The sequence below is a fragment of the Cyrtonyx montezumae genome, unplaced genomic scaffold (assembly GCF_038088225.1).
Source record: "Cyrtonyx montezumae isolate F1298 unplaced genomic scaffold, pur_monq_1.0 scaffold_3, whole genome shotgun sequence".
Classification (NCBI taxonomy): Eukaryota; Metazoa; Chordata; class Aves; order Galliformes; family Odontophoridae; genus Cyrtonyx; species Cyrtonyx montezumae.
Window position 1 is genome coordinate 52,339,812 of NW_027072034.1, and position 12,611 is coordinate 52,352,422.

The following is a 12,611-nucleotide window of genomic DNA, read 5'->3' on the forward strand; positions in this document are numbered from 1 at the left end:
TATGGTTAGGACTTGATGATCTTGAAGATCTTATCCAATCTGAGCAATTCCATGATTCTATGTTACTCATTTATTTATTTTTAAAGGCTGAAAAAATAAACACAGAGATACCTCCAGTAGGAGCATGGCTTGAGTGAATGACTAGCAGCGCTGAGTCTTAACTCTCTCCTTATACACATTAGGCATTTTAATGTACTTATTTCTTATTTGATAAGGTGAAATTCTTCATATGCTTAATGGGCATCAGCATTATCACTTCAGTCTTTAAACAATCATGGGTTTGGTTTTGAAATTTAGTTATGACAACACTATAAGCTAGATATAGCTTTGAGGCATTAACTGTGGTTGGAATAAAAAAAATACAGCCTTGTAGCTGCATAACAACTTTGCCAAGTCATGAGAAAGCTGGAATTGTTCCCATCCTGAAAACTGTGCTAATTCTGAATCCATTGTTTTTGTTTGATAGATGGAATTAAACGCGCTTTGGCTGTGTGAGTTTTGAAGGCTGACGTAGAAGGTCAGATGTTTTGGCCTTTTTCAGCTTATGTTTTTTGTAGAGCACCGATGCAGATTTGTATGGTGGTATTCTTCACTTTCATTGTCTTTCAGTGTCTTGATAAACAATGCTGCAGCCACTCATATGTGGCTGTTTTTTTATTATGCTGCAAGATATGACTTTCCAGTTCATACATGTTCCAGTTTTCATACGTAAAGATCTTTCAAGTTTTTCTTGAGGCAAAAGAATGAAAAAAGGATTAAAAAAAATATCTATTTGCCTGCTACTTGCATTCTGATACTGAGTAAGGTTCTCAGTCAGACTATGTGTCATTAACCAAGATTGCACTTGGTTTTCTTTTTCTTTCCGCTCAATTTCAGCATCTGCTGAAGAAGGAAGAGCTGCTTTTCCTTTGTGCATTTATTCATTTTTTGCAACAAACCTTTCATAGGGCTTTGATGTGTGCTGGCACTTAGCACCTGGGTGTATGTGCTGTGCAGACAGACCACTGAGAAGTGTAGCTGTTTTTTCTTGCTCTTGTGTGCTGGAAGGGCTATGCTTCTGTTAAAACAGGAAGAGATGGGTTGGCCATTGCTTTCTGAATGTGGTAAGTTTTACATTTGCTACAGGTTCTTGATATAATGTTCCTTTTTTAATTTCAGACGCCGTGTGAATGAACTCAGGCAAGGCATGTAGCATTGGAGTGTTTTAAGCACCTTGTACATGTGATTGCTGAAACTGAGTGCGATGGATATTGGTTCAGCACATCATGGTATAGAGTACCAGCACAAGATTTGGAGTTGTGGCCTCTTGAAATGTGCATGAGAGGCAGTAGTGCCATTGTGCCTCCTCCTGTTGAGCTTCCAGCATTCATGTATATGATTGCTGTCTTTCTTCTGAAACAGAGCAGCTCAACGAGGCTGACCTGGTGAAGTCAGCTATTGCTCACATGACCATACTGTGTTTGGCTCCTGTTGGTCAAAATTTCTTTGCCAGTATGGAAATGCTAGCTTCAAAAATGAACTCATTTCAGTGATATGAAGTAATGCCATGGGTCTCCTAGTGCTTCTGCACAAGTGGAAAATGCTCCTCCGCTGCTGAGTCACCTAATGGTTCCAGAATCAGCTTCTGACTAAGTAAACATAATGGTTTGGTGGGGGGAGTAATTTCCTGCATCAAGCCTCTTGATAATAGCGTGGTTGAAGTGAAGAGGATGATTCCCCTAATCTCACTGCTTTCCATCCCTGCCTTATTTCTCAGGGGTAGGCTGCTTCCCCCTGCTTCCTGAGGAGTTGGTAGAGATGGGGGAAAAGTGTTGTGGAGTGCCCAGGGGTCTGCTCATCTGCTGCAGTTGCAGGTTGTGTTGATCAACAGTGTAGCAAATTGCAGGGGATTTGCTATATTTCCTGTGGTTTTGACTAAGACTTTTTCACAGAGTCTTAGTTTACAGGGTGATGTGTTTCCAGTTGTCACAAGCAGCTATACTAACAATTAGAATAATTAAACAGAATATTCTTCTGCACTGCAATGTTTTTTTTTCTTTCCTTCCTGTTTTAAGACAAGCCTTAACTAATTATTTTGCTTCGGGAGAGTGAACAAATGCTCTCTTGATAGACTTGGTACATACATACAGTAGATACATAGTACACAGCAGAATGAACTGCACCTTATTATTCAGCCAGGTCTAATTTTGCAAGAGTCATCCTGCTTATGAGAGTCTGTTATTTCTAATGCATTTTCCCCTCAATAACAGCTTCAGAGATGGAGACTCCATTCTAGAAGAACCATTTTCACAGGGATAACAAGTGAAAAAGCATTTAAGGAGCATTCTACATTAATTATCAGGAGTAGTCTACATGGGTTCACCAAGGAGAAATCGTGCTTGACCAAATTGATAGCCTTCTATGATGTCATCATTGGCTGGGTAGGTGGAGGGGAGAGGAGTGGATGCTGTGTACCTTGACTTCAACAAGGCATTTGACATCATCTCCCACAACATCCTTGTTATGAAACCTAGAAAATGTGGGATAAATGAGTGGGTGGTCATTGAGAACTGGCTGAATGGCATAGCTCAAAGGGTGGTCATCAGTGGCGCAGTGTCTGGTTGGAGGCCTGTAACTAGCAGTGTTCCCCAGGGGTTCGTACTGAATCCGATCATGTTCAACATCTTCATCAGTAAAGTAAATGAAGAGAGAGAGAGAGTCCATCCTCAGCAAGATTGCTGAGGATTCAATGCTGGGAGGAGTGGCTGACACACCTGAAGGCTGTGCTGCCTTTCAACAAGACCTGGACAAACTGGAGATTTGGGCAAGGAGGAACCTAACGAGGTTTAACAAGAGCAAGTGAAGAGTCTTGAACCTGGGGAGAAATAACTGCATGCCGCGGTACAAGTAGGATAAACTGCTGGAGATAAACTCTGTGAAGAAGTACTTGGGGTCTTGGTGGACAACAGGTTAGCCATGAGCCAGCAGTATGCCCTGGTGGCCAGTAAGGCCAGTGGTATCCTGGGGTGCATGGTCAGCAGGTTAAGGGAGGTGATCCTCCCTCTCTGCTCTGCCCTAGTGAGGCTACATTTAGACTACGGTGTCCAGTTCTGATCTCCTCAGTTCAAAAAAAAAAAAAAAGACAGAGATCTCCTAGAAGCAGTATGGCAGAGGGCCACAAGAATGATTAAGGGTCTGGAATGTATCCCACATGAGGAAAGGCTGAGTAATCTGGGTCTGTTCAGCCTAGAGTAAAGAAGACTGAGAGGGGATCTGATAAACATTTATAAATATCCAAAGGGAGGTGGGAGGCAAATGCATAAGGCCAGACTCTATTCAGTGGTGTGTAGCGATAGGAAAAGGAGTAATTGCCTGAAACTTGAATGTAGAAAGTTCCATACAAACGTGCAGAAGAACTTCTGTACGATGAGGGTGATGGAGCACTGGAGCAGATTGCCCAGAGATGTTATGGAGTCTATGGAGGCATTCAAGATCCAGCTGGATGCCTACCTGTGTGACCTCTTGTAGGGTGTCTTCATGCAGAGGGGTTGGACTGATGATCTCTTGAGGTCCCTTCCAACACCTGTGATTCTGTAAATAATCCCAATGAGCAGTTCTTTAACTATTTCCATGAGGTAAGGGGAAACAAAAAAGATGCTCAAAAGGCTCACTTATATATGGTTTTGCTATTGTGTCACTTCATTCCTTCTTCCTCCTCTAATAGTTCTTCTGCAAGTCCAGCAGTGGGTTGTTGCATTACCTTGAATAAGGAAATTAGTGCTCTAGCCCAAGCTGAATAGAGATTAAAACTACCTCCATCTTGCAAAGGGGCTTTGCATTCTTCCATGTTAACCAGTTTGTGATTTAGTATTCACCAAATGCTCACAAATGTTGGGTAAAATCTTCACTTGTTTTAGGATGAAAAGTGTGTTACTTCCTGAACATCCACAGGAATGCTTAAAAAAACATCAAATGGCTGCTGAAAGGAGTATGTACTTGCTTAGACACTGTCATTTTCTAACTGCTAGCTGGTTTGTCCTGTTTCAAACCCTAAAATGGTTCAGCATCTGTCAGCTGATGCCTTTCTTTCTGTTGTGTCTTAAACATGGGCTTGGTCTATATTCACACACTGTCTAAAGCAAGGAATTGTTAAGTGCTACTTCATTAGAAACAGCATCTCATTACTTACTAGCCAATTTTTAATAGAAGAAATGTCCCTGCTGTTTTGTTGTCGTTATTCTTTTTGTTGAACAAATACATGTATAATAGCAATGCCTACTACAAAAGGCATGTGAGCTAAAATGTAGTCTGCTGCTATGAAGTAGGTGATGTTTTGTGTGCATCAGTCCACGAAGGAGGGAAGGCAGTGTTCTCACTGAGTTTCAGCACAGAATTTGTGTCATCAGGCAGGACTGAAATAGAATGTATTGACAGGGAGAAATTTTGTCTAGTTCTGTTTTACATAGGGTGAAGATACCAGATACCAAATAATCTTCAGACCTAAAAGATGTCCTTACTGTAGTAACATTGGATAAGCTAAGTCTTCCCTCTAGATTAAGTGGAGGTTAAGGGTGTAATGACTGTAGAAGCAATCTTGTCTGAACAAACATGAGTTTCTCTTGAGATGTTAGCAGAAGCTTCAGTAGTTAGTCAGTTAATAGTTAGGATAATCCAATTACTTTTTCATCATGTGCTGTGAAGCAGTTTCACAGTGGAGAAGAAAATCTGGAAGGTGAAGTGTGTTCTGTGCCTTCATGTCAGGTGGCTGGTTGGGTATGCTGGATAGCTGGCAGGCAGAAAGCTTGGGTTATTTCAGCATCTGGTATGTTGTTGTACCCCTGAACACAGAATTGCTGTCTGTGATGGTTTCAGACTGATGACAGCTGACCTCCACCATGCTATCTCTCACTCCCCCTATTTAAAGGAACTGGTGGAAAAACAATGATGAAAAAGGGCTCAAGGGCTGAGATAAAGACATGGAGATCACTCGTCAATTACTGTCACAGGCAAAACAGATTTTGCATAGGGAGATTAATATAATCCCCCAAGTGGCATAGAGGAACAGAGAATGGGGACTGCAGCCAGTCTGTGCTTTGTCTGTGCTGCTCCCCTCAGTTGCTCCCTGATCCTACTCTATATGAAGTCCTTCCCATGGAATGCCATCCTTCCTATGTGTGCTTCTCACAGGCTGCAGCTCTCCCAGCACTGCCCCAGCACATCTCTTTATCATGGGGCCCCACGCTTCATGTGCTGCTTCATGGTCTACAGCTCAAACCTGGGCTGCTCCTGCAGGCTTTCTCCATGAACTGTGCTCCCTTTGGGCTTCATCCACAGCTGCCCCACGAGCTCCTCCATGGCTGCGCATGGAGATCCAGTAGTGTTCTCTCCATGTTCTTCCTGTAATTTCTCTCAAGTATCATCCTTATCTCTTCTCACAAAGGCCACTCCTGCACACCCCACTACCAGAAGTTTCCCAGTAAGTCACACGCACAGTTATGGTACGTCACCGTAGTAATTTGGACTTCATATTTGGGAAACATGTTTCTCCCAGTATTGATGGCAAAATCCTTCAGAATATCCAAGGATGGGTGTTGTGCTTAGCCGAAGGGAAATTTTGAGGCTTTCAGATGTTCTGCCAAGAATATTAGCTTCTTTAGAATTAAATCAAAGCCCAGAATATGTCCACGCATTAAGTTTAAGGTGCAGACAGAAGGGTCTGTATAAAATTATTTTGAGTGCTTTTATCTTCCCTGCTTCCCCAGTACCAGAATATATCTTGCAAGGAATAGTGTTCTTTGTCAACCTGCTTGTTGCCCCACTGCATCATTTTTCTGTAAGAGCCCCAGTTACCTGCAGTGTATTATCAAGATAGAAAATGTGCTATAAGAGACAATTTTAACACTTGTGTCATTCTCATTTTCAGTTTGTATTACATTTTCATTACTCTTTTGGTTTTCTGTTCTTCAATAAAGCTTTTTTTTTTCTTTTTTTGGACAGAGAAAAACATCTCAGAATAGCTCTGCTGCCCACCTACCTTGTCCCTGTACTGTAAATTTGCAAACAGAAGTTCAGAGCACTCTGACCCATTGTGTTATCTTGCTTGTTCTCTGGTTGCTGGGCTTAGCTCTCCATTTTGTGCCAGAGCACTGTGCTTTCAAACACAACATGATGTTAGGACCTGACTGGGATGAAAGTACTGCGTTGATAGGCAGTTGGGGAAGAATTTAGCCATGACAGTAGCAAGATACGATTCACATGTTGGTTGTCTTATTTTGCTTACGAGTAACTTGTCTTTATGGCGTGAATAGAAACTCCCATTTTCAAGAATCAAAGAATAAGTGTAGTGGTCCAGTGTGCCCCTGCTGCTCTTTTTTTTTTTTTTTTTTTTTGTCTTCCTGTTCAGATATAAATACAAAAAAGAAACGAAGTAGAATTTTTCAGCTTACTTCCTGATGATTTTCTCCTAATAGGGTCAAGAATGGACCAAGGTGCCTACCAATGTTTTTGGTAGGCTTTTTTTTTTTTTTTTTGGTAAGTTGCTTTTTGCTTAGAATAAACAAAAAAAAACAGTGAAATTTGTCTTGCTTCCATGTGGCTGCACGTTAACAAGTCACTCTTCTTTCTCACTGTATTTAGTGAGCTCTTCTAGGATGTATCATCCTAAATTTAATCTGTAGTAATTGAATATACCACTTCTAAAAAGTTATTACATTTCTCTGAAGTGGCTGTGATTAAGTATAACGGGTAACTTGCTGATGTTGGGTGAATCTTACTGTAAGTCCTGTCCTTTGAAGTCTTTACACTTTTTAAATAGCTAATCTTCTACTTTCCATTTTCAACTATTTAATTTTGGATAAACAGATTGATCACTCCCCTCCTGGTCCTTATTATTGTGGAAGTATTACAAAGTGAATATAGTCATCTAAGCTTATTGCAGTAGGAAGGGAATTGCAAATTGTAATGCACTAGACAGAGACCTTGTGGGAGTATAATTATCATCCATTAGAGTAAATAAACAACAACATAGAAAGCATGAGTTATACCTATTCCCTGAGATAACTCGATGGTGTGCAACTAAGTAGGCATTTTATGGTTTGGTGGCTTTCAAACCAGTACTTGATTAAGTCTTTCTTAAATCAGACCACAACAGTGATGTCAAAATCACTTCCGTTTGTCTCTTTTGACTTTCAGATAGTTTGAAGTAAATATACCCAGCTAATCTGTGGTGCTGGACTACAGTTATGCCAGGGAACTGATGCTGCAACTGCTTACGAATGGAGTCTGAAAGCCTGCAGTGTGCCAGAGAGCATCGGCAGGGACCAGGGGCATTCAGTAACAAGGAAAATGAATGGCTTTTCTGAGGACAAAACAAAAAGGAAACCTTTATTTCTTGTATAGTTGGAAGGTAATACAACTTTGACACCTGTTTAACTTAAAGAAGCATTTTTTGAAATAACTCTTGACTGTGAATATTGTAACTCAGATACAGAAGTGCCTTTGGATCTTTGCAGATAATTCATTGGGAGAACTGATCAGACAAAGCACTCACCGAAAGTGTCATTGAAGAATCATGGCGAAGCACTTGGAGATCATCAATCTGTCGTTTTTGTTGGAACATGAAAGGGAAATGATATTGGGAGTATTGAAGAGAGATGAATATCTGAAAAAAGTTGAAGACAAAAGGATAAGGTAATACTTTTATTGTTATTAAAAATATCTATATTACAGAATTATATATACTTACGTGTTCCCTAGCAAAGATTTCCTAAATGCTATGGAAGAAGGATTAATGTTGTGAGATGGTACAGTTAGTTAAAAGTCAAATGTGTATAAAAACTTTTTTTTTTGCTTGTGTGGCCCTTTATGAAAAGAAGATTTTGATGCATCCATTGCTTCAAAGAATAAGAATAAGAAAGGAAATAGTTTTTAAACTTCACTGAGGCAATTTGTTGGTAAAGGGAACAACTACTCTAGGAAGGGTAGTAAACTATTTCTAGTGATTGTTTCTTTCATATAAGAATTATCTAAAACATTGCCCATTCATACTTCAAATTGTTATAATTTAGAACTGCAGTACTGCTTGGACAGCTGCCGTTTAATCTTCATAACATTATAGAAAGCTTAAAATGTAGTGGAAATTCTGGATGATATTGTAGGTCTTTTCCAACTTTGGTGATTCTATGATTCTGTGAAGTATACTATAATGAAATCTGATTGCTTACTCTGAAAGTACATCCAAATTGTCTTGGCTGACTTTAATACTACTTTTAAAATCCTAGGACTTATTTTAATTATTAGATTTACTAATAAAAAAAGAATCAAACTGGAGGTGTGGCTCAGAACACACTAATGGGAGAAGCAGAGACTCAAGAATGTTTAATAATAGAATTCATGTATTCAGAGGAAAAAAAAGTGAAATCAAAACTGAGAGAACAATGTGTGGAGGCAGTTTGAGACCCAGATAGTTCAGATGATGACTCCAATTCAGTTAGTTCAGCAAAGTATCAGTTTTTAAAGGTTCTAACATGTTTCCAGTACATTGCTGCTGCTTTCAATTGCTTCTCCCTGCTATCCTTCTATCTAATATTGATTCTGAGAAACAGGCTTAGTGTGGACAATGTGCAGCACTTGGTGTTGATGAGACTGCTAAGTACAATGGATTACAAATGGAAGATTTCCAGCATCTGCTGACTTCTGTACATGTCTTCCGAGACCAGGCTGCATTGTTCTCTTTGATTTTCCAAAATGCATTTTAGATGTGCATTGAGCACCTGCTGAGGCTTCTTTTGTATGAAATTATTTGGGAATCCATGCAGAGTTACCCACTGCTTTTAGAAGGCTTTGGCTCTTGAGATAACCAAGTCCAAGAGCAATGCCCATTTTGGTTTGCAACTCTTTCATAAGTTCATAAGTTCATAAGGTTGGAAAGGACCTATAAGATCATCTAGTCCAACCATCCTCCTATCACTATCTCTACCCAACTACTAAATTAAGTCCTTTAGCACCTCATCTAAATCTTTCAGAAGAATGAACATAGGTACTCATCTAAATTGAGTAGGGGTAAAGCTGGCATCCCTCTCCTAGTACAAGACTGGGCATCTCTCTCCTAGTACAAGGCTGGAAGAGATGGAGTACCTTTGTGGTGGAGTGGGCAAATTAATTGTTTAACGTTTAACCTTCATCATCAAGCAGAGGAAGTTCTGCACAAACGTGCATAGGAACTTCTTCACAATGTAGGTGACGGAGCACTGGATCAGGCTGCTCAGAGAGATTGTGGAGTGTTCTCTGGAGACATTCCAGACCCTCCTGGACACCTACCTGTGCAACCTGGGCTAGGGAGCTGCTTTGGCAGGTGGGTTGGACTAGATGATCTCTAGAGGTCCCTTCCAACCTGATTCTGTGATCATTCACCAGATGAAGAAGAAAACAGAAAACAAGAAAACAGATGGAGCACTGTTTGTTCCAGGCATTGTGTTCTATTTTGTAACAGGATAATCATTTCAAAATAGTTCGATTTTTGAAGGTGGTGGCCTTAATATGTGTGCCATGCAGTAATCATCTATCACAGGCTTTGCTATGAAGTGCAGGAGCGTAATCAGATCACTAGCTCCCCAAACTCCTTAAAAAACTTTTTGCTTCTACTGTTGTGTCCCACTGTCAAGTAGGACATGGAAGTAATCTGTAAGTTAAAACTAATGTTGTTTTCTGTTTCTTTTAATGACTTAAAAATTCTACTTACCTGTTTTGTTTTGGTTTGTTTTTGTGATACTGAAAGTCACTTTGTCAAATCTACTGAGAACCCAAAGCACCTCCGCAGGATGTAGTTCGATTAAGGTACAGTTAGTATTAGACTCATCAATATTTTGGTACAAAGGAAAACAGCACTTTAAGAAACAAAATTAATCTGAAATACATTGCTAGTTAGGCTAAGACAAGTTATGATGTTGTACTTCATTCTGGCACCTATATTAAACAGTTGGTTTGAAATTCAAGGCGTTTTTGGAGTATTGTCATTAGACCATACTGTGTCTGACAGTGATGGGATGTAGTCATAGAAGACTTTCAAGACACACAGCTGTACAAAGCTGGATGGGTATCTGCTTTGTTGAAAACTTTGTATTTTTTTCTTCCTGAATACAACTTGGCAAGGATTTTTTTAATTATGGCTCGTAAGTGTACTTCAGAGGAACATGTGTTGTCTTTGAAATTCCATTTGGTGCAATCTGTTACATATTTTACTGGAGTACTTTCAAGAGAACAAATCCTTTTTTAATGCATTTTTAATTCTGGCAAGATACTTGCTTGTACACTATACAGAATCTGTCTGTTACATTCTACACTATACTAAATCTGTCTGTTGATAATTGTTGTGGACTTTGTTTCTTTGTTTTCTTTCTGTTTCTAATTCTTCAGAAGCCATAATAACTTGAAAGGGTCTTTGTATTCAGTGAGGAAGCAATAGTTAGCATAGAAGGATGTTCTAGTAATCAAACTGTTAAGAGTTAGATTCACAGTCACTACTCATACTTGCATTCTGAAATACAGGTGTTTGTTCTTGTGCTTTTATATGATGTATAAACATTTCACCTACGTGTGAGAAATACACAGAAGGCAGCAAGGACTCTTTCTATGTTCTAGCTTTGGTAGTATAAAAAAGTTGTTATATCTTTACATCTGTGTGTTTTGTATAACTGAAAATTTTGCTTGAGTGTAGATTTAAATTTTCAGATTAATTGTGAAAATAGTATTTTGTTTCTTAAATGTTGTATGAGCTTTTGATATCAGACAAGTGATTATTATTGTTTTCAAATATTATGACTATTTGGTTAAAATAATTCTGTGATATAGAACTAAAATAGCTATGTAAAAATAGTGAAATTAACCATACCAGGTGAACAAATGTTTTTTTGTTGTTGGGTTTTTTTTTTTTTTTTTTTTTTTTGAATTATAAATTTGAATTGCTGGGAGAAATTTGCATCCAGACTGTGCCAGTCAGTATACTCTGAATTAACTGTTCTTAACTGGAATATGTATTTTTTTTCTATCTGTTTACTATTTTTGAAGTTTTATTCTTTTAAGACTCCTTTTAGGTAAACCCATAGGTTGCTCTGAAAGTAATCCCTCCTATTTATGTCCACAGAAACTACAACAAATACAAAGAGCACAATAACAGTGTTTAATACAGCACATTCTCAGCTACAAAACACTATTTTTTCAACATAATCACTACAGTGAGCTATGCATTTTCACCAACAATGAACATGAGCCTGTATGCCAAACTGGTAAAAATCTGCACCAGCATAGATGACCCACTGTCACTGTTGCTACTGCTGAAACACACCACCCACCACCTTACTGTGCTCACATCCACAACTTGGTTGCCAACAACGGTCGGCAAGTGTTGATGAATGTCAGTGAGAGCATTTCTTTCTGCATGGAGAAATTCAATAGCACACTTTCTCTTTATGTGCACTTCTGCGTCAGATGCTTATTGTGTCAGACTGCCTCTCTGCTGTTATCTGTCACATGGCAACAAAATGGAAATAAATATTGGTGGGAAGGTTCAGTCACTACTGCTGTACCATCAACATCCACCTTTGTTGTTATTGGCCAACATAATAAAACAGGAGGCATTACTTTTGGAGCAGCCCTCATTCATTAAATGTGTGCTATTGCAATTCATGAAATCATTACTTAATCAAAAGAATCTGTTTGTTGGTTTGTCTCTATTCTGTGCTGCTGCCTCCTCCCAGGTCTGGTGTTTCACAGGCACCTGCATCTGACGGTCATGGCATTTAACATTTGGAGCTAACTCTTCAGTTTGTTATTAATATTAAAGCAAACACATGACATGCTTACTTGGTAATTTACATGGCTTTCTTACCTTGAGTGTATTCCTAGACAGCTGTGAGTTGCCAGGCTTATAGAAGAGAAGACACCAGTGTAATAATTGCTGAACTGAGATAACCATTAAAGAAAATGCCAATTTCTTACAAGAATTAGGTTTGATTGGGTAATTACCTTCATCATTTTCACATTGCTTAGGTTGCCAGAAGTTGTATAAGGATTGCATGAACCCCAGTTCCATGTTGTCAGGGGAAGTTAGCATTCCTCTCTCTTCAGTTTATTACAATGGTATCTCTTGAGCAGTCAGAATAGATCCACAGAAGCAATTTAAGATACTGTCTCCATTATAGTATAGGAGATTCTGTTAGTATGGTTACACCATGTGGTAACTACAGGCAAATGCTAGAGCAAATGTTCAAATCTGTGTAACAGTAGAGGTGATTTACCTGATATATATTTGGACTTGTTTGTAAGCACAAAATGACTGCAAATTAGTATATAGTAGTATATAGTCTATGTTTTCTGCAATGCTGGCTATAAATTATATTTTATGGAAAGAGTGTTTATATTAAAGCATGTTGTTTATCCCCATGTGGATGGGAAGAAATGAAGTTACTTGTCAGGCAGCTGCACCATTTGGAAATTGAACTGTTTTATGTCACACATTATTATTCCTTGAACCAGAGAGTTTTCAAAATGAAGTAGGTCCTACTGCTAATACTCTAAGGATAGAGCTGCCTATTCTGCACTCCATTGTTCCTCAGGAATGAAGATCTTCCATTTAT

The 12,611-nt window shown here is 39.0% G+C and overlaps 1 protein-coding gene across 1 annotated transcript in view; it reads left to right on the top strand.

Moving 5' to 3' along the window:
• The first annotated feature begins 7,179 nt into the window (after positions 1 to 7,179).
• Positions 7,180 to 12,611, top strand: part of SYTL5 (synaptotagmin like 5) — a 61,109-nt gene continuing 55,677 nt past the window's right edge. Inside the window, exon 1 of the mRNA XM_065741569.1 lies at positions 7,180 to 7,668. Coding sequence (XP_065597641.1) covers positions 7,550 to 7,668 — 119 coding nt within the window. The 5' untranslated portion in view covers positions 7,180 to 7,549. The remainder of the gene's footprint in view (positions 7,669 to 12,611) is intronic.